General features: G+C 43.3%; 2 protein-coding genes across 10 annotated transcripts in view; one reads left to right on the forward strand and one right to left on the reverse strand.

Annotated features, from left to right (window-relative positions):
• Positions 1-9,987, forward strand: part of Rnf24 (ring finger protein 24) — a 57,750-nt gene extending 47,763 nt beyond the window's left edge. For all 3 annotated transcript variants that reach the window (XM_004840757.3, XM_004840758.3, XM_087188707.1), the window contains exons 3-6: positions 17-59; positions 1,943-1,984; positions 8,985-9,064; positions 9,802-9,987. In XM_004840757.3, the coding sequence (XP_004840814.1) occupies positions 17-59; positions 1,943-1,984; positions 8,985-9,064; positions 9,802-9,940 (304 nt within the window). In that variant the 3' untranslated portion in view covers positions 9,941-9,987. The remainder of the gene's footprint in view (positions 1-16; positions 60-1,942; positions 1,985-8,984; positions 9,065-9,801) is intronic.
• Pank2 (pantothenate kinase 2) overlaps positions 884-20,603 on the reverse strand; it is a 54,036-nt gene continuing 34,316 nt past the window's right edge. For 2 of the 7 annotated variants that reach the window (XR_015441981.1, XR_015441982.1), the window contains exons 7-8: positions 12,145-18,703; positions 884-3,752 (exon numbers count right to left, since the gene is read on the reverse strand). Coding sequence is in view for 3 of the 7 variants with exons in the window: in XM_004840759.4 (XP_004840816.1) it covers positions 18,653-18,703 (51 nt within the window). In the remaining 4 variants the exon portion in view is untranslated. Of the gene's footprint in view, positions 3,753-7,232; positions 18,704-20,603 lie in introns of those variants that run through there. The other 5 variants (XR_002393459.2, XR_015441983.1, XM_021255010.2 and 2 more) reach the window with 5 other exon arrangements.

Genomic DNA, 20,603 nt, shown 5'->3' on the forward strand with positions numbered 1-20,603 from the left:
TGCTCATTTCTTTTAGGCTAAGACATCAAGCACACAAAGAATTTTATGCCTACAAACAGGTGAGAAATTTAATTCATACTGGCTTTGATCATATTTTTCCCAAAAAACTTTAAAAACTAAGATTTCCACTCATTTTTTGAACTACCTGAGAAGGTGCATTTAGCTCACAGTTTTGGTGATCTAAAGGAAGGATGCCTATGCAGGGTACAGATGGTGGTACGTTGTGGAGGGAATCTCATTGTGGACAGGAAGCAGAGGGCTACACTCATTTTTTTTTTTTTTTTTTTTTTGGTACCAGGGATCAAACTCAGGACCTTGCACTTGTGAGGCAGAGGGTGGAACCACTGAGCTAAATCCTTGGCCCCAACACTTGTATTTTAAACTAGGACTGGAATTACTAATGTTTATTTCAGCATTTCATGTTAATTTGCAAAGTAAAATAGATCAACTTCATTTTCTTACATATTCTTTTCTTTCATTAGCATTAGTTGAGACAATAGAAAGTTTAGGTGATAGAATAATAGACAATTGGAGCCAACATTTTACTAAAGAGAAATGCTGTGTATTATACTCTTGAAAGTTACTTTTAAAGAGTTTAGAGATTAACATTTAAGTGAATTTTTCTCACCCCCATTTAAAGACATAGCAGTTCTGCAGAAATGATCAGCTGTGGTACAATGATCTCATCCACTCCCTTTTTTACTTGAAATGTTAGCTAAGGTCACACATTAGAAGTCTACCAACTTGGCTCATAGGCTATTAGCCCTTCACTGATTGGTTCTTCAATAAGCACTTATTCTTGAAGGCCAAATAAAAGTGTTTTTTTTTCTTCCATGTGTCATTCATTAACATTCTACCACTGATACCAAACAATGGCCCTAGATTTTCCTTTTTTTTTTTTTTACCTTAAGCATAAATTTTTGTTGCCCTTTTTTTTTTTTGGTCAGGCAAAGGAGACGCATCTGCTAATTTGGGTCTTTAATCTTGCTGGCACTGATATTACAGGACTATGTCACTATTTTAAGATTGTGTATCTTACTGTCCATGTTTTGTCCATATGCCTTTGGAATCAGAGCTCTTTGACATGTTCCCTAGATGTACATACTGATGTTTTTGGTTAACCCCATGCTCTTCTTCATAGATCTCATGTGGGACTCAGAATTAGCATTGAATGTCATAGTTTTCCAAGTGACTGGATCTTTCTGATTCAGTTCTACCATAATCTTGACAACATACATGTTTGTGTGTAGACTAACTGGAAAGTAAAATTGGCTTTGGTGGTCATTCAGTAGGTGAAGTTGGCTGATGGAACAAAAATCACAAGAGAAATTTTTTTCATATTAGGATGAAATATAACTATTAAGCCAGGTTTACTCTCTGGAAAGTTTATTTTCAAAAAAAGAAAATTTTAAATAGAATTTTTCTTTCCTCATTATCACTTGGCATTCCCTTTAACTGATATCTGGTCACCACAGAATCAGGTTAAGGACAAACCTAGATGAATTTTTAGCCCTTTAATATAACTCTGGACAGAACTAAAATTTGCTGAAAACATTGATGTATAATAAGCAAATGTCCAAAATTAAGATTGGGTTTACTTAATATTTTATAAATGACTAATCAGTCCCATTGGCCAGTGCTGTTTAACTGAATCAGACAGCCAGTCTTCATATTTATCACTCAGTCCAGATGAGCATGTGTTAATATCTTTCTCAAGTTTTAATCTACTCAAAAGAGATGTTTAAAGTGTTTTTCAGAGAGTGCATCTTTGTTCAAGTTAAAAGAATGTTGTTAAAATGTTCTGCCTCATTGTAAAGGAGATGTTCCCCAAAATTGAACTTGAGAGAAATATATATAGAAGAAAAATATTGGTGAGTAGGGGAAATGTTCTAAGTTGCAGATTGAAATGGGCATAAGAATATACTTTTTTTTTGTTTTATAGGTTATATTAAAAGAGAAAGTGAAAGAGCTGAATTTACATGAGGTAGGTTGCTTATAAGTACAGTATTTTAATCTTTTCTTGAGCTATTTCTTAATCCAAATATTATGTTGTGGTGTGTTTTAATACCTTTATCTTCAGAAGTTGAAAAAATAGGTTTATTTTCATCAGGATAATAGACTATTTGAGGGTGAAGTCACATAAAAATCAGTTATGTGAGGGTTTGAAAAGAGTAACATCTCATGTTTCTAATAGGGAGGGTTCCAAGGTAAGGTTTTATAGCAGCAGGGATGCCTCTTGCTGTCCATGTTGTCTGAAAAGGGAAAAGATATAAATTAGTATTCAAGATGAATTTTTATTCATTTCACCCTTGAAAATGTTCTCAGTATCCCTTATCAATGGCACAAAAAAGGCAATTGTTATTTTATGGAGTATGGATTAGAGGAAGAGAAGAAGAGAGGGATAGAGTAGGGGAAAAGGACACACACATAATGTAGAGATAACACCCTTGGGCTTGTCTAGCTCTTGGGTTGCAGCTTTGGTTCCTAGGTGACTTAAAGACAAACCTGAGTGTGTATATCCTATTCTGTATTTTAAGACCACATTGTCTATAAGAATTCCTTTTATTTTTACTCCTTTTGTTGCCTATGACTACAGAGATTCAGAATTTTAATTTTTATTACCCTTTCTCTTCCCGCCTTTCTGAATTTTTGAATTGGTATTTAAAGAATGGACTTGGAAAGTTGTACATTATAAAATCTATGTCTAACATGGTCTAAAGGTAATGAAGCTACATTGTTAGTCTCTTCAAAGAAAGTTAATTTTTGAAGTTATTTGAATAAAAATAATTATCTACATTATGATTAAACACTTCGAAATCATCTACTTCTCCTTTGGTCATTCTGCATATCATCAAAGAATTGATATTTCTGTTTAATAGCACTTTAGACCTAACCTTCTATTAAACCAAGCATCACTTACTGTTTGGCTTTTAACTTTTTCCAAGTTAATTTTGATACATGGCCAAAATTAACATTAAGATATAGAAAGCGATCATTTTTCTAATTGAGGCCTTTTGATAACCATAAGTGAAAAGATTAAATTCTAATATATATTAACACACTGAATAATCTAGCCATTAGTTATTTAGTCTTTGATTTGTTTACCACAGTACCCCTAGCTCTGGCTATGGTGAGTAGTTGCTGTTGCCATTGAATTTCTTTTGCACCTTTATCAAAGTTAAATGGCCATATTTTTGTGGCTCTATTTTTGTATTCTCTATTCTGTTCCTTTGAATTATGTGCCTATCCCTTCATCAGTACCACACTGTCTGATTACAGTTAAGTCCCTGACTTACAAACATCTGAGTTGTGAACTTTCACAGATATACATGGACCTCATATTACGAACATTCATAGATGTAAACAAATCACAGAAGTAGCTCACGTGTCTACCAGACATTGTCACAGGTGAGCTACTGTGTGTTTACTGTACAGTGCGGTAGTGCACAGTAGTATAGTGCTCAATCAGAGCCCTGAATGTCCGGAAGCAAGAGGAAAAGCAGTGGTGATGTGGAGAAGACTGCTAGGAAGCGCAAGCAATATACATTGTATATTTGTGTCAAAGATATATAAGACTCACCTTGTCAGATTTATGAACAAATCCAACTTACTTTGTCCTGGAATGTAACTCATTCATAAGTCAGGGACTTACTGTACTGTAGCCTTACAGTAAATCTTAAAATGAAACAGTATCATTCTCCGACTTTATTCTTCTTGTCCAAAATTTGGTTATCTCAGTATGTTTTCTGAGGCTGGGAATTTATAAAGAAAAGAGGTTTGTTTTGGGTCAGCATGCTAGAGGACCAAGAGCATGACACTGGTATCTGATCATCTACTGGGGAGGTTCACATGCAGTCCCATGATGGCAGGGAAGCAAGCATGTGCAAAGAGTGCTTCTATGGCAAAACTGGAAGCTGATGGGCTTTATAAGAATTCATGGTAACTAATCCAGTGTCAGGAAATCTAACTCACACATGCAAAACCTATTCCAGTATCAAGAAAATTAACTCAGTCTCTCAACAAAGACTTTAATCCATTCATGAGTGTGACTCCCCCATGATCTGTTTACCTCCTATGAGGCCTCCCTTCTTTTTCTGTTGTCATTGTTGTTTGGTTTGTTTGGGTTTTGGGGGGGTTTTGGGTACCGGGGATTGAACTCGGGTCTTTGTGCTTGCGAGGCAAGTGGTGGAACCACTAAGCTAAATCCCTGGCCCAGGGGCTTCCCTTCTTAAAGGTCCCCTTTCTCAACACCATCACACTGAGGACTAAACTCAACGTGTTTGTGGAGACAAACTGTATATTCAAACCATAGCACTAGTCTAGTTCCTTTGCCCTTCCATGTAAATTACAGCATCAGCTTGTCTTTATCAACCAAAAAAAAAAGAGCTGAGATTTTGATTAGCATTACATTAAATATATAAATCCACTTGGAGAGAATTGGCCTTTACCATATTGAGCCTTCCAATCTGTGAATATATTGTCTTTCCTTTTATTTAGTCACTTGAAGCTTTTTTATTAGGTATATACATGTCTTCTTGGTGATTGCTTTATCAAGATTCCTCTTCAAAAAAGAAAAATTCTTCTTCATCACTGATAATTTTCTTTGCTTTGATGTCTTTGTCTTAATATTAATATACCCACTCCAGCTTCCTTTTGTTAATATTTGTATGGTATGTCTTTTTTGGTTCTTTTGTTTTCAATCTCCCTAAATAACTAGAGAGTTTTGAAGTGAGTTTTCTTATAGACAGCCTATGGTTGGATCATGGCTTTTTAATACACATTGCCATTTTGTCTGAATTTATGAAGACAGATATATCAGCTAATAGTATAACTCCTAGAAGTAAACACAAGTGTATTGATCTTCATGGCCTTAGATTAGGCAGTGGATTCTTAGAACAGCTAAAGCACAAATAGCCAAAGAAAAACACATAAACTGAACTCATCAAATTAAAGGACATCAAGAGGATGCCAAAGGACATCATCAAGAAAATGAAAAAATGCTGGACATGGTGGTGGACACTTGTAATCCCAGCACTCAGGAGGGTGCAGTCACAAGATCACCTCAAGTGAATTCGAGGCCAGCCTGGGCTACGTGGTGAGTTCAGGACTAGGCTATACTACATAGCAAGATCCTCTCTCAAAAATTTTTTTAGGGGACCAGGGATTCAGCTCAGTGGTTTCGCTGCCTGCTGCACAAGCACGAGGTTCCGAATTCGATCCCCAGTACCCCTGGTACCAAAAAAAAAAAATTTTTTTTTTTGCATATCTTCTATCTGAGAAAGGTCTGGTATGTAGACTACACCAAAAACTCTTAGAACTCAGTAATAAAAAGCCATAAAATAAAAAGATCTGCAAATACTTTCTCCCAGGCTTTTCCTAACAAGATCTTTTGCAAACAATGTTTTTTAAATTTGATGGAGTACAGTTTATCAATTTTCTTTCCTTAGTTGCTCGTGCTTTAGGTGTCATGTGCATTTGATGTGTGTGGATTCAGTTGCTCCACATCATATGTTAAAATGGTTATCCTTCTGCACTGAAATGCTTGCTATTACACCTTTGTCAGATAAGTTGGCAAATAAGGATTTTGTTTCTAAAATATATAAAGAACTGTCACCAGTCAATAATAAAAAGAAAAACCAGCCCAAAAATGGGCAAAAGAACTTGAATAGACATTTCTCCAAAGAAGTACAAATGGCCAAAAAGTACATCATGGTTAGTCATCTATTAATGACCATTGCATATCCACTAGCATAACTACAATCAAAAAGACAATTAATATTGGTGATGATGTGGAAAAATCAGAACTCATACACTGCTGGTAGGAATGTAAAATGGTGCAGACCCTTTGGAAATCAATTTGATGGCTCCTCAAAAAGTTAAATATAGGCCCAGCGATTTAGCTCAGTGATTCCACTGCCTGCTTCCCAAGTGCAAGGTCCCGAGTTCGATCCTTGGTACCAAAAAAAATAAAAGTTAAATATAGAGCCACACATGGTGGCAGACACCCGTAATCCTAGCACTGAGGCAGGAGGATTGCTGTGAGTTCAAGGCCAGGCTGGGCTTGTGTGAGTTTTTTTTTGGGGGGGGGGGTTACTGGGGATTGAACTCGGGACCTTGTGCTTGCAAGGCAGGCACTGGAACCACTGAGCTAAATCCCCGGCCCTTGTGTGAGTTTAATTAAGGCCACCGTGAACTACATAGCGAGACCCTGTCTCAAAAAAAAAAAAAAAAAGTTAAATACCGAGTTACTGTATGAGTCAGTAATTCCACTCCTTGGTATATATGCCAAAGAACTGAAACAAGGGCCTCAAACAGGTACTTATACCAGTGTTTATAATGCTGCATTATAAATTATAATTCTGCTATATTAGTCACAACAGCCAAAAGATTAAAAACCTCAATGGTCATCAGCAGACGAATGGATAAACAAAATGTTATCTATACAATGGAATATTATTCAACTATAAAAAGAAGTAATTTACATAATGTCCTTTGACAATAAACTAAGGGAAAGAAGCCAGACAAAAAGACAACATATTGTACAGTTCTTTTTATTTTATTTTATTTTATTTTTATTTTTTGAGACAGGGTCTCACCATGGAGTTCAGGCTGGTCTCAGCCCTCCTGCCTCGGTGCTAGGATTACAGTTGTGTGCCACCACACTCAGCTAGTATAATTCCATTTATATGGGATGTCTACAATAGAGAAATCCATCAAGACAGAAAGTAGATTAGGAAGTGACTATTTAGGAGTATTGGCCTTTTGAGGATAGGGAAATCAGATAGTGGCAGTGGGTTACACAGCTCTAAATGAATTTAAAAACTGCTGAATTGTATACTTATTTATAAAGTAATGAATAATATAGTATGTGAATTATATCTCAAGGTTTTTTTTAAAGATGATGGGAAGTCCCACTGGAGAAATAATCTGTTTTTTGAAATAATGAAAAGTAAAGTTCATTTGCATAATTTTATCTGTAAAAGAAAGTTGTATAATGACTTTGGCCCTCAAAGAACTTCTACGAAATCAGGATTTGAGGCCTCTGTCTTGTGATTGCTCTTAATTTTTGGTTACCTTTACCACTTAACATGCCAGAACTTAGGGTTTTTAAAAAATGTTTATGGATGGGGGCCAGGGATTTAGCTCAGTGGTTTCGTCGCCTGCTGCACAAGTGCAAGTGCAAGGACCCAAGTTCGATCCCCGGTACAAAAAAAAAATGTTTACGGCATCTGTAATTTTAGAATGTTTATTTAGAATAGCACATTATAACCATTATCAGACTCCCTTCTTTTTTGCAGTTTTTTCCAGTTTCTAGGAATTGAACCCCTTGTGCATGTTAGGCACATGCTTGGCACATGTTCTACCACTTAACTGTATTCTCAGTCCTTTTATTTTTTTTAAGTTAGAATCTCACTGTGTTCCCCAGGCTGGGCTTGAACTTGCTATCCTCCAGCCTTAGCCTCCTGATTAGCTGGGATTACAAGTGTATGCCACCATGCCTGGTCACAAGCTCCATACTGAAAAGACTACAAATATAATTTTGGATCTAGAAAAATAAGCAAATAAAAATGAGCAGTGTGTCCAACTTGTCCTGTGGTGTGGCCAGTACCGAACCTCCAAAGGACAAGCCAAACCCTGTGTCAGAAGGTTCGAGTGAGGGCTCTTGATGAGTACAGGGCCTGTTGAGTCTAGGAGGGGGAAGCATCATCTCCCTTTACAGAGGGGAAGCTGAGGCCCAAAAAAGAGACCCTAAGACGGAAACTGGCAGCTTCTGACTTTTATCCAGATTATTCTTAACTTGCCTCCAGAAACAAAAAAATGGGCTTGAAAATGGTGCTTCTGTCACAAAATGTGAGCATTAATAGACAGCTATCAGTAGACTCCTTTTCCTTCCACTCTGATCAGATGGCAGTCGTAAGGAGCACAGCAGTAGCATCCTCCCTTCACAGATGAAGGGACAGAACTCTGAGGAGTGTCTTGAGGGAACAGACCATCTGTCTGCCCTGCTCTTCCTCCTTGTGCAGTTCTGACTGGACACAGTCATCCACTGTCTTCCTGGGAAGATCCTGTCTGCGGTACATGAAGGGCCATTGAAAGACCAACATTCAGGGAACTTTCCATGGGTATATGTTAACATAGGAAGCTGGGCTGACATGGTAGAGTTAAGAAAGTGGTGACAGTGAAGCCAGGTCACCAAGAATCGGGGATCGCCTGACCAGGACACTGGGGATGGACAGGGATGCATGGAGAGGCAGCCATTGGGCAAGAGACTGGGACCCATGGTTCATCAGGGCAACAGACCTGGGTCCCCAGCCAGGCCTGGGTGGTTGCTGAAATGGTTACTGCTCTGAGTTTCTATCTCCACATCTATAAAATGGGCAAATGCAACAGTGCACAGTCCAGGGCATTGGTCAGCACTCAGGAAGTAATGTTAGAACTGAACATCTGCGGGTGGAAGAGAAGGCCTCTTTCCAAGCAGCAGAGACTGTGACCAGCTGTTAGAGAGCAATCATAGCCCTGTCTACATATTTTCATAAGTTTTAATTTAGTGAACCTTTAAAAACTTTTAATATGACAAAGTCACTGACAGAAGAACAGTGCTACAGTAGGAAGCCCTGGAACTACAGATAACACGCTGCAAGATGCCCCACAAAACTGGAGTGAGGATTGTCTAGTGTGTGTCCTGCATCGAGCATTCAGGAGCCAGGGCTGCACCATGGAGAGCAGTGCATCCCTGGGGAAGGTAAAGCCTGCATGTGTGACAGGACCCTGACCCTGTCACACATCTCTCGTCTGCCTACTGCCCTTCAGCCATGCGACAGTAACAGGTGTGAGACCCTTAGCAGGCTGTGGCCATGCCAGCCTGTTGCCCTCACGTAAAGAACTATGGAACACTGTAAGTCCCCTCACATGGCCCAGATGAGAACCCAGTGCCTGGATAAGTACCCAAAAGACCCTTGGCCTTATTTATGACTTTCTTTCAGCTCTGTGCAGTGTGTCTAGAAGACTTCAAGCCCAGAGATGAGTTGGGGATTTGTCCATGTAAGCATGCCTTCCACAGAAAGTGAGTATCATTGTGGAATTGTTTATTTAATGTGACCCAACTTAGAAGGCATATCAGCCAATGTAGTATGGACGTTGGGGAAATGCCAGATGGCCTCACAATTGGTCTATAATGCAGAAAGCTGACAGAACCTTATGGGGTAGGGTGTGTGTACATCATTAGGAGGGACGAGCAGGCAGACCATGAACTAACACAGCACAGCTCGTGTAGAACCAGCCAAGCCCACACCTCATTGGAGCCCAGGCTGTAAACAGCTGTTTGGCTGGAACTTTCCAATGACAGCTTCTATCTCCTAAATATGTATTTTCATCAGAACCATAGTTATTTAAAATCAGAATAACAAAGTCTACTATAAATGGTGGTGTGGGACTGCCTTCTCCCCCTTCCTGAAAACACAGTAATATTACCCCTTTTCATGCAATTTTATGTTTTGGATTTATATTAGAAAACTTTATCTTTCCTATGTCCTACCTCCCTCATCAGTGGACTTTGTTCTTCAAGTAGTGGGCCACTTAGGCTCACCGTGGCTTCTTAGTATCACCTTGTGGGAGACAGGTGCTGGTTCCTCCAGAGGGTGGCAGGCGTTCTCCGCCTCTGGAGGGGCTCCTTGGGACCAGACTCCTCACATTTGACTTTGGGCCACAGATGTGTTCACAAGCCATGGCAGCAGCAAGATGGGGACAGGGGCTGCCATGAGCCTGGGGCTGACATCCCCCTTATGCCATGTCGTTCTGCAGGTGCCTTATTAAGTGGCTGGAGGTTCGGAAAGTGTGTCCACTGTGCAACATGCCAGTTCTGCAGCTGGCCCAGTTGCACAGTAAGCAGAACCATGGTCCCCCCCAGGGACCCCTTCCTGGAGCAGAGAACATTGTATAGCTCACTGTACGGAAAAGACTGTTGCTGGATAAGACATCTGCATGGAGCCAGGAGGAACGCAAGCAGTCTCTGTCTTGGCTGCTCTCTACCTGGAGCACCAGCTGCCATTTCCTTTGCCTCATGGAGAACTCTTGGGCCAGCCAGGCTGAGAACCTAGACATCTGGGTCTTGTGACAATCAAAGTAGTCTGACACACCCCATGCCAACAGAAGAGTAGTGGATAAACCTGCAGGTTTGGTTTCAGTAACTTCATGAAGGTCTCTTGCTAACTCCATTACACTAGCAGACACTTACCTCCATGTCCATCTTTATTAGGCAGAAGGGAAGATGAACAGGTGTTAGAGAAGGCTGCTGAGGGAAGGTCTCTAAATCCAGACCCCACACCCACACCCAGGACGGGTAAGCTTCTGTACAGACCCCAGAAACCTCCTGGCACTCCTGAGCCAAGTAAAACCAGCAGTTACACCAACTGAAGCACAACCTCCCAATAGTTAGTGAGGCAGCTCCCACAGGTTGTGTTCCTTTCATGAGGCCATCATGGAATGCAAGGGCTTTGGGTACAACAAAGCAGCAGTGCCTCTCACCACACCTGCTCCCTCAAGATCACAATACTTGCTGTCAAATCAAACTGAAAACATTAGAAGTACTTGGAAAGGCCTGATTAGAAGCCATTTCTTCTGGTCATTTCCTTTCCTATTCACCAGTGACACTCATCAGAAGCCCACACTGTCCCAATGCGACCTGGGGGTCCCAGAGTGCTGCCCACATCCCTACAAGCGCAGTGTTCCCTGTAGCTGAGCTGCTGCTGTCTGCCTTGGGTGGCCCCAGAGAGGCACACCTAAGAAAGGCTGATCCACCTGGCCCTGCTGGATGAAGAGGATGCTGACCCCATTGCGTCTCCCCTTCTTCCCTCTGTTCTTTCCTCTATTAGCCTCTTTCTACTTAAAATGCCTGCCAGTGACTTTTAAAGTTTATCCCAAATAAGATCCCTATGTAACTCAGAAGCCCAAAGCCAGTGACCCAGTCAGAATTGTATCCTGATTCAGCCCCTCCCCCACTGGTGTGTGCCTCAGTATTTGGACTTGGATCGCTGACTACAAGTGTCTTTAAAGGAGAGAAATGCATGCTGCTCTTTGGCTCTTTCTGCCCCGATTTTCTAGAAATGATTCAGCAGACTAGGACCTGTGAACACTGTAAATCTGCCATGCAAAGCAGCAGCGGGTGACAAAGGACATTCTTTTCCACAGCCTGCTGCCCCTTCCCTGTCACAGGAGTGCTTCCTCAGCAACTGCTTTGCTCTGCTTCATCCCACAGATGTGAGTGGGGAAGTTTTTCACCAGAAATAGTCTGCGTGACATGGAGAAAGGATGGAGTGGGCTTTGCTGCTCTGCTCATGGCATGTCTCCAGCAATTTTTTCTGGAACCCAGCCTCTACCATCTTAGAATGAGAGCAAACCTGTCCTTGGCTCAAGTGGCTGGGGTCAGATGAGGACAATCCACATTTGCCTAGAAAAGTGCTGGGCAGAATCCAGTTTGGAAAATTACTAATCCACTCGGTCAAAACTGCCTGTTTCCTATGGGCAACCTATTTGTGGTATGCCAACTGGATTGCTTCCTAAACAGGGCAAGAGAAGTGCGAACTATTTTTATACAAACGCCTTAGCCTGTTTGGCCCCATGAGAACTCTTTATACACTCTCCCCCTCCTTTTGTGTTGTTTGTAGCATGAGTGCACCGAATGCTGCAACACCCAGTTTACAGTGAAATGTTTTCAGTGACCAATGTCAGAAGTGGCTTGCTTCTGGGCTAACCTCATTAATGGCCAGCATGTACCATTTTCCATGGCAGCCTTGGGACAGATGTCCTTTCTAGTGGAGCTCTAACAGGAAGGCGAGTTTTTCCTTTCAGGGGAGGAATGCCTATGATCTAATCAAACTAGTGCCACTCACAGCTTCTGAGGGATTCTAGCATTTCAGTTACAGCCCTTTTCTGTCCCCCCAGACATGTGAACTAAGGAGACAGCCTCACCAAGTCCCTGCCTTTGTGTAGAGACAGAATAAGTGACCTCACTGCAACACAGCTCCAGGCAGGCTGAGGCAGTGGGTGCCAGACTGGACCTCAGGCATGGGACCTGGATGGTCAGAGCTGTTCTCTGAAGTGGGCCCCATCTCAGGGTCTATTGTGCCCAGACGAGGTGCCACTAACCTCACTTTATCCACTGTGGACTGCTTCAAAGAAGGCGTTCCTTCTGCGAGAACCGGCTGGAGATGTGAGTATTTCTTCTCATTATCTCTTCTTCCTGTGCGTGGCAGCCTACAGTGGCAGATGGCAGGCCCAGTATCACTCACAGCAATTCTGGCAGCTCTTAGCCATGCAACTTCAGTGTGTTTGCTCCCTACACTTGCCCCTCCACACCCCCAAGCCAGGCCTTTCTTGTGTCTGCCACGCTGGATGTGCAAACAGCAGACTCTTTCATTAATGTCATCTCTTCATTCTGATTAAATTCACAAGTTTTTTATCTGAAGGAAACTCCATCCAGATTTTTTTCTTTAAAGAATGACATACATTATACCCTCTTGGCTCAAGCTCAAACCCTTTCCACATCCATGAGCTGCTGGCAACCTGTTGTTAAATGTGTGAATACTCTGGTCTGCTCTTGGCCCACTGGTTGGTGTACTATGTTATAGTGTCTTAAGCAGCTCACTGTGTGCTGTGGGTTAATGGAGCATAACTGTGCCCCAGCTGGACTCCATGGTGGCTAAATCATTATCTGGTTGTTGCCAGGGGCACAACCAAATTCAACTGGCTATAGAAACAAAACAAATGCAGTCTAATTCAATTCCCTTGGGTCAGCATCTGCTGCTTTTCTTTGCCTAGTATAATTTGGTTAGGCCTGTCCCTGACAGATAAGGTCCTTGTGGCCTGTGCTTGCCTAGCCAGGGAGCAGGGCAAGACAGAAATGGCCAACTAAGGACAAGTGGCCTTTGGGGAGGTCTGGCTGAGGAATACAGTAAACTTCCTACCACTACCAAGAATATTGTTTCTGACAAGACTTGACTAATAAAGACCCTTTTCACAGCCCCACTCCAAAGCATATCGGTCTCCCTGGCCTGACCCTGCTCTACTTTGAAAGAGTAACTATTTTGAGAGGCTTTCTGGGAATGGTGAAATGCACACAGGAGGTATCGCAGAGCTCTAGGCAGAAGCACTTGCAGTGACATGAATCACCTTCTTGGCACTCACTTGCCTTGTGCCTTTCTGTAGGTCAGCCCCTCAAAGCCTCATTTCCTTATCCACCACACAGGGACTGTAGTAACAGTGACTGTACAGCCTCTTGAGAGGATTAGCTCAAGAGTGTTAATCAGCCCTGGGGTCAGGGTGCCGCTGATACCACACAGCATCATCGTCCAGAGCCTCAAGAGCTGCAGGGAACTGGTTCCCATCCTTCCCTCTCCTGATCTTCCTTGGTCACCTCCATCTGCCTCTGCCCACAAGGCACATTAATTTGGTTGCTAGTGCTGAGTCTTCCTTTAATCTTTTGAATGGGTATTCCCCACAAAAGTGCACAAATTATAAATAGTTGTCTTCCTTGCAGTCCTCTCCCAAACCACCGTTAGTTTACTCCTCATGTATCCTTCCAGAGATGTACAGACTCACAGGTTTATATGTAATCTTTCGCCCTTTTGGTTCATGATAGGAATTCAAGAAACATTCCTATGCACGGAAATAGAATGATCCATAGATCAGAACATCTGTAAAAAAGCCCAGATAGGGAGATATTTTTGCAAGGACATTGCCTTTGAATAAGGCCTATTTCTATTTGGTTACAACATACTAGAATTTTAGTTTCCTGTACAAAACAAACTGCAATCCTTCCCTTAGTCCAAATGCCCAGCTAATCCAAGAGCACCACTAGTTTTCCATGTCTTCCACAAAGCCCCTTCCCCACCCTGACCAGCCTCTTCTGGTATCCCGACAAGTTGCCACCCCTTCCCCTTGCCAGCTGCTCCAGGACCAGGAGTATCCCATAGTGATGTTCAGCTGCAACTGTCAGGGTCTCCTAGGTGCCAGTATTTCTGCAGCAGGGGTTTGAACAGGCTTCTGTCTTGTGGGGCAGGTGTCCCACTATTCACATTCACCAACCGTGGCCACACTTGAACGTCCACACGTGGCTTCACACAAATTGGCTCCTTTACCCTTGGTCTTTTAAGTGTATTCAGAAGCAAATGCTTCCTACAGAATTTCCCCCTTGTTCAGCTAACTTTCCATTTGACAAGAATCTATTTCAGTAGTAGTTTTTTCAAGTTCATTTTTGCCCTTGAAGGTGATTTAAGTTGAAGCAGCTTACTCTAGGCAGCCTTCAGAGAAGAGGCACAGGCTGGTATCTCACTCCCCAACAGCCACTGTCTCTTGCCCATCACTTGCCTTTCTGCCACCCAGAGCAGCAGGCCACTGGGCTAAAAGTACAGCAGGGTCTGCTCCAACCTGAAACTTGAGAAGAAACTCTGCAAACCCCACATCAGGGCACTTGTGGAATCTCTGGCCCAAGTGAGGTTAGTATCCTACCCTGGAGCTGATAGGAATTTCCTAAAAGAGATACAGGTCTAAATTGTGAAATTCACAGATGATAATTAGAAAATGCCAGGTCTTGGCTCTTTAGTAAGATTAACGAAGGATCCCATGTGCCACAGAATGTCATTGGAAAGTGGCAGGAGAAAACTAGGGGCTTGTTCAGTAGATGTTTTTCTTTCTTTGAGACAAGTTCTATGTAGCCCAGGTGGCCTCAAACTCACAGCAATCCTCCTGCCTCAGCCTCCCAAGTGCTGGGATTACAGGTCTGTGCCATACCTGGCTAATCTGTTGTTTTTATGTTGTTTCCAGGTTGCTGCATGACAAATCTTTTTATTCCACTTTTAGACCAAGCATCAGCACTCTTGGCTACAGATGCAGACCTCAGGCCTGTGGCCATGGGGTCATGGAGAATACCCTTGCTACTTCAGACATGGTGTGACCCAGAACATGGGCCCACCAGGACTGGGAGGCTTGCTTGTGCTTTTCTGGAACTCTTCTCAGCTCCCTGTGCCAGGTCCAGACTGGAAGGTCTGCATCTGGGCCTGCTGTGCATTGTTCCTCTCCATCTACATCCCTCCCTGGCCAAGCTGACACAGGCAAGGGCAGGGTGGCCAGTGTTAGCGAGTCCCTCCTGGTGATGGCCTATCTTCTGAGAGAGTGCCCCTGGTAACTGTCTCTGGGTTTCTTGACAGATCCTGGCTAGGAAAGGGGGCACTTCAGTCTTGCAGTTTAGCCCTTTGGGGTCTTTGGGGTTTATTCACTAGATATTATAACTCCTTCAAAAAAATTTTTAAAAGTTTATGAAATACTGAGTTTCAGATTTCATAGACATATTTGTAAACTAAGAATTCTGCAGCAGAATATTTTTAAACATCCGCAGTTTTTTGTAAGCTATATTTTTGTATATTTAATTGCTATTTTAAAATTTTAATGTTTTTGCTAATCACTTGTTTAAAAATAAAACATGCATGTAATTGATTCAAACACATGTAAATAAAAAGCAGACTTTGAAAATATTTTGTATTGAGCGTGTGGCTTTCAATTCAGTAGTCAACCGCATTCCATTTAAGCAAGACTGGCAGGACTTGGAAATTCAAGGTGAGTGGTTTTGATCAATGGCGCTGGTCATGGGCACCCTGACAGAGGCACCTCTGACCTGCCCCTTTCTGTTGTGTGTGACTCACCGGTAGAGGACAGGACGTGGTGGCCAGAAAAGTCCTAGACCTTGCGAGAGAGAAGGCCAATTCAGGTTACAGTGGAGGCCTACACCCTTCCAGCCACCCGGCTCAGGCACAGCTGGACACTGACAAGCAGCCTCCTGGCCATGAATACCAGCACTCAGGGCTACTTCAAGTAAGAGCGCCAAGCTTTGTCCCTCCTTGGCCCACATAACCCCAGGACTTGCCTTCCCTTCATGCCCTGGGCAGCCTTGTAACCTCTTTATCCAGGTGCTAGACAGCATCCTCAGGCTCTGGAGTCTGGGCTTGTTTTCTTGACCCTGTTCCTTTGCTGCCCATCACTTCACTGTTGTTTTTCTCATGCTTTTGGAGTTCTCTAAATCTCACCTTACGCATATCATCCTCAGCACTATGTCTCCCCCTCAAAACCCAACTGCCCATCTGTATCCAAAATGAAGCAGCCCAAACCCAAGCCTAGGCACCCTCCCCCACATCCAGCCAACCCAGCCCATAAAGCCATTTCCTTTCTGCACCATGGCTACAGGCCCCTTGCTGCCTCTAGTTAGGGGACTGTGAGGTGGGGCTCTTAGGCCACCAAACAGGGCAAACTGGAAGGGATAGCAGATAGGGTGGTACCAAGGCAACCACACTGAGCTTGTGTGTACCTCAGGCTGGAGGTGGTAAAGATAGTAGGCTGGGGTGAGGAGATGTGCATCCCTGTGTATAGAGATGGCCTTGGAGATCTCCAGGGAGAGAAGAGGTGGCGGTACTGGGCTAGAGTTCAGAGGCCAGGGCCGGCTGGGGTGTTGCCTTGGAAAACAGACAAGGTCATCCCTGGGGAGTGACACCATTTGTCCTCAAAGAACGAGTTGGCCAGGAAAGCAGAAGCAAGAGGATGAGGCCCCTTAGATTTATAACATGGATCCAATGGTGGCCCATTTACAACCTTCAAATGGAATGACAGTCAGTTAAGCACAAGGTGGAAAGTGAGGCCAAGCATCTTCTCAAGAGGAGGGGCAACTGTGGGTCCCAGGAGGAAGGTGAGGGAGAAACAGACTCCCTACTCAAGCTCTGGGGCCTGGCCAACCTAGGCCAGGTTGAGTCTAGCTCTGCCTATTCCCAGCTGTGTAATGTTGGGTAGACTTCAGTTTTCCTCCTATTACACCATGAAAATGGAATGGGCTGAAGGAGAGTCCTACATAAAGTGCTGGTCACAACCTTCAACAAGCTCAGGAGAGGTGGAGAAGCAGGACAGAGCACAGTACAGGGCCCATGGAAGTCTCACAGGATGCCAGAGGTTCCCTGTCCCCAGAAGCGCCTCCGGCACCAAGGTACAACACCCCACCTCACCCTCTGGTGAGCTGAAGTGGGTGGCTGTGCAAGGAAGGTGGATCCACCAAGCAGACAACTAGGAGCTGAGGGACACAGGACTGGGGCCTCTAAAGTAGCTAAGCCAAGAGAGCAACAGGGAAGCAACTGGCAACTCTGCTCTGTGCCTCTTCTCTGCGCCATGAGAGCCCTCAGCCCTAAGGCATCCACCACACCCAATGAGCCTAGCCCCGCAAGAAAGGCTGAGTCTTTAGTCCCACCCCAGCTCTGTCCCCTGGCTGGCGGTTGCCCTCTGCTGCCCCCAGACAGCCAGTTCCCAAGCTCAGCCAAGCCCTTCCCTCCCTGCCAAGGCCGAAAGACAGAAATAGTTCCACAACAGGCAAAGCCTCGGTGTATTCCCATTGCAAAACTACAGCCCCTTCCCTCCTTCCCACAGCGATGCAGGTAACAATACCCAAGATTTAAGGGCTGCACCATCTGCAAGGATTTTTATTCTGCACAGCAGAAAGCAGACATTCAGCCCTTACCAAGACTCCATCTCACACCCCCATCAGTCTTCTGAGGCTTGTTACAGAAAAGCCTAGAGCCCCCGCCCCCACCCGGAGGAGTTCCTCTGTAGAATCCACACTTCCTCCTTTGCTTCTGGCCTGAAAGTATTCTCCCTGCACCACCACCCCCAAGGCAATTCTATCAGCCCTTTGGTCTGGTGTCATTCTTATGGGTGTGCTTTTTATACTGACTTACAACCTTCAACTTTCACTAACCTCATTACCCAAGGGAATTGTGCCAGAAGTCTTATTTTTCTACCCAGAAGTCCTCATTATTTACAGCATAAAGTAACATTAAATGTCCTTCCAAAAACTGCTTGTCAAATTTCAGGTACAGAATTAACCTGCCTAGTACCAGGCATGGTGGTGCACACCTGTAATCCTACCACTCCTGAGGCTGAAGCAGGAGGACTGCTGCAAGTTCAGGGCTAGCCTGGGCTACACAGTGAGACCCTATCTTTAAAAAAGAAAAAGATAAGCTGGGGGTTTAGCTCAGTGGTGCCACCACCTGCCTCGGAAGCGCAAGATTCTGAGTTCAATCCCCAGTACCAAAAAAAAAATTAGCCTGCTCAGTTAAAGATCACAAAATCTTGAAATAAACCATTCTTCAGTATGTTCTCACAAAGGGTACATGCAAACCAATGATGCAAGGATGATGATCTCCAAGGCCATTCTCACAAAACTGTGATTAGACTGTAACATACAGCAGCCTGACTTGCATTCAGCCAGTCAGCTAAATGCAGGAGCACAAGACAGCTCTCCTGGAACATCTGCAGGAAGTGATGCTGAGATTTCAAAGCACACCACAAGCTTAACAGGACTATACTGAAGAGAAGCCTAAATATAGCAAATCCTCACACTGCCTGGTCATGGCCCACTTTGTTTTTAATATATTTTTACTTATTGGTTGCTAGTTTAGACTGAATTTCTATCTTGATGACTTAGAAAAATACACTTCTCATTTCTCACTTTGATTCAGGTAGTAAACAATCATAAAACTGAGTAAACCTCTTAAAAAAAAAACAATAAAAACAAAGTCCATAAATCCCATCGTGGAAAGATCCAGGAAGCCCTCCCAGGTAATAATCAGGGAATCTTCAACAGCTCAAGAAGTGCTCCAACAGCTCCAAAATAACCCTGAAAAGAATACACCAAATGTAAGAGCAATTTTCCTTAGACTTACTTCAACTACCACAAGTATGATTAATAGAATTAAAAGTCAACATTGCCCTTAACTCCTGACTTGTCCGAGCCCCAGCCGGAGGCCTGAGGCCAGCCAGAACATGGGAGCCCAGCCACTCTGGGAAGAGCAGAGCCAAACCATCAGTAGGTGCCACAGGAACTTACATGGCTCAGTGCTTCCAGTAAGACAACTAAGGGTGGTGAGATGGGACAAGTGTCACAGGGTGAGGGGCCACCTAAAGGAGAAGATGAGGGCAACAGGGAGGGACAAGGATGCCACTGCTGGGCATAGGGACACAAAAACAAGTGATTTGAAGACCAAGGCTGGTGGAGTCTCTACAAAATAGGGCAGGAGCACCTGTGCCCAGAGGTGAGCAGCCAGGAAGTCAACAGTGCCCTGACGTGACAGGAAGAAAACAGAAGCTCCAGAGGAGAGTGCATGCAGAGAGGCAGGAGACAGAGTAGTAGCAGCTGAAAGTGGACAAGTCCCACATCATATCCAGAGGTGAGTAGTTTGATCAAATGCAACTGAAAACACAGAAACTCAATCTAAAAGAGGGGGGTAAAATATTAAAGGAAATAAAATAAAACCCACACTGACAGAGAACACCCAATGAAACCAGGGAAGAGTTGTTCAATATTACCAGATCTAGCAAGGTCTCCAAAGCATGTGATGAAATATTAAAATAGAAAAGAAGCAACTGAAAAAGAGATATGAGAAAGATCCTCAAAGTCTTGCCTATGAATTTCAAAGAACATACGACAAGTGTCTGAAATATCGTAAAAAAAGAGAAGTCCAGTCTATCTTCAAAAAAAAGCTATTTCAAAAGGAAACAAGCCAAGCACAGTGGGTACACGCCTGTAATCCTGGCTACTCAGAAGGCTGAAGCAGAAGGAACACAAGCTAAAGTTGAGCCTGGGCAACTTAGAAAGACCCTGTCTCAAAATAAAAAAGGCCAGAATGTAGCTCAGTAGCAATAGCATGTGTGAACCCCTGGGCTGGATCCCTAGCACAACAGTAACAGTAACAACAATGAAGAAGAAACAAGAGGAGGAGGAAGGGGGGGGGGAAGAGGAGAATAATAATTAAGATAGAACAGGAGGAAGAAGGAGGATGAAAGGGATGTAAGAGATGAAAGAGGAGGAGGAAAAAAAATGTCACCAAACAAGAGAGAGGGTGAAGCATACATGGCATAACACTATTTCTCGGCTTTAAAAAATGCAGTCACAACCATTTGTTATGAGGAGGCCAGAACTATAAGACTGCTAGAGCAGAGATTCAGCCATGCTCAGGTTCCCTGTCAGAGCCAGACACCAAGGCACTCATTTGACAATAGTTATAGATGTAATCCTATGAGCTTCCTGTGTCTATTTCATTTTACAATTTTAAAAAAATAGACAGGGTTAGCCATTACACTGAGTTCTCCTGAAAACCCAGAGCCTATTATCAAGCATGTGCTAGGATGAGAATGGTAAAGGATGAGAATGGTAAAGGATGAAAGAGGCTTTTAACAACCATTAAACCAAATGCCTTAAGAAGAGCTTGGAGTGATGTGTTTCAAGCCCTAAAGGAAAACAACCTCCAACCCAGATTGATGTACCCTGCAAAACTACCTTTCAAAATTGATGGAGAAATAAGATACTTTCATGACAAAGAGCACCTTAGGAACTTCATGAATACCAAACCAGCACTCCAAAAAATTTCAGACAAAATCCTAGGAAAGACAACGAGGATCACAACCCCAGGAAATCCAGCAGACTGAATCCGCCAGGCACGACAAGAAATTAAAAGCAAAGGAGGAGGACCCAACAAAAAGAAAAAGTCATGACAATGATAGCTCAATACATGTCAGTT

Source organism: Heterocephalus glaber, unplaced genomic scaffold, assembly GCF_053883595.1.
Source record: "Heterocephalus glaber isolate CG9 unplaced genomic scaffold, H.glaber_assembly_v1.0 deba00001532, whole genome shotgun sequence".
Taxonomy (NCBI): Eukaryota; Metazoa; Chordata; class Mammalia; order Rodentia; family Bathyergidae; genus Heterocephalus; species Heterocephalus glaber.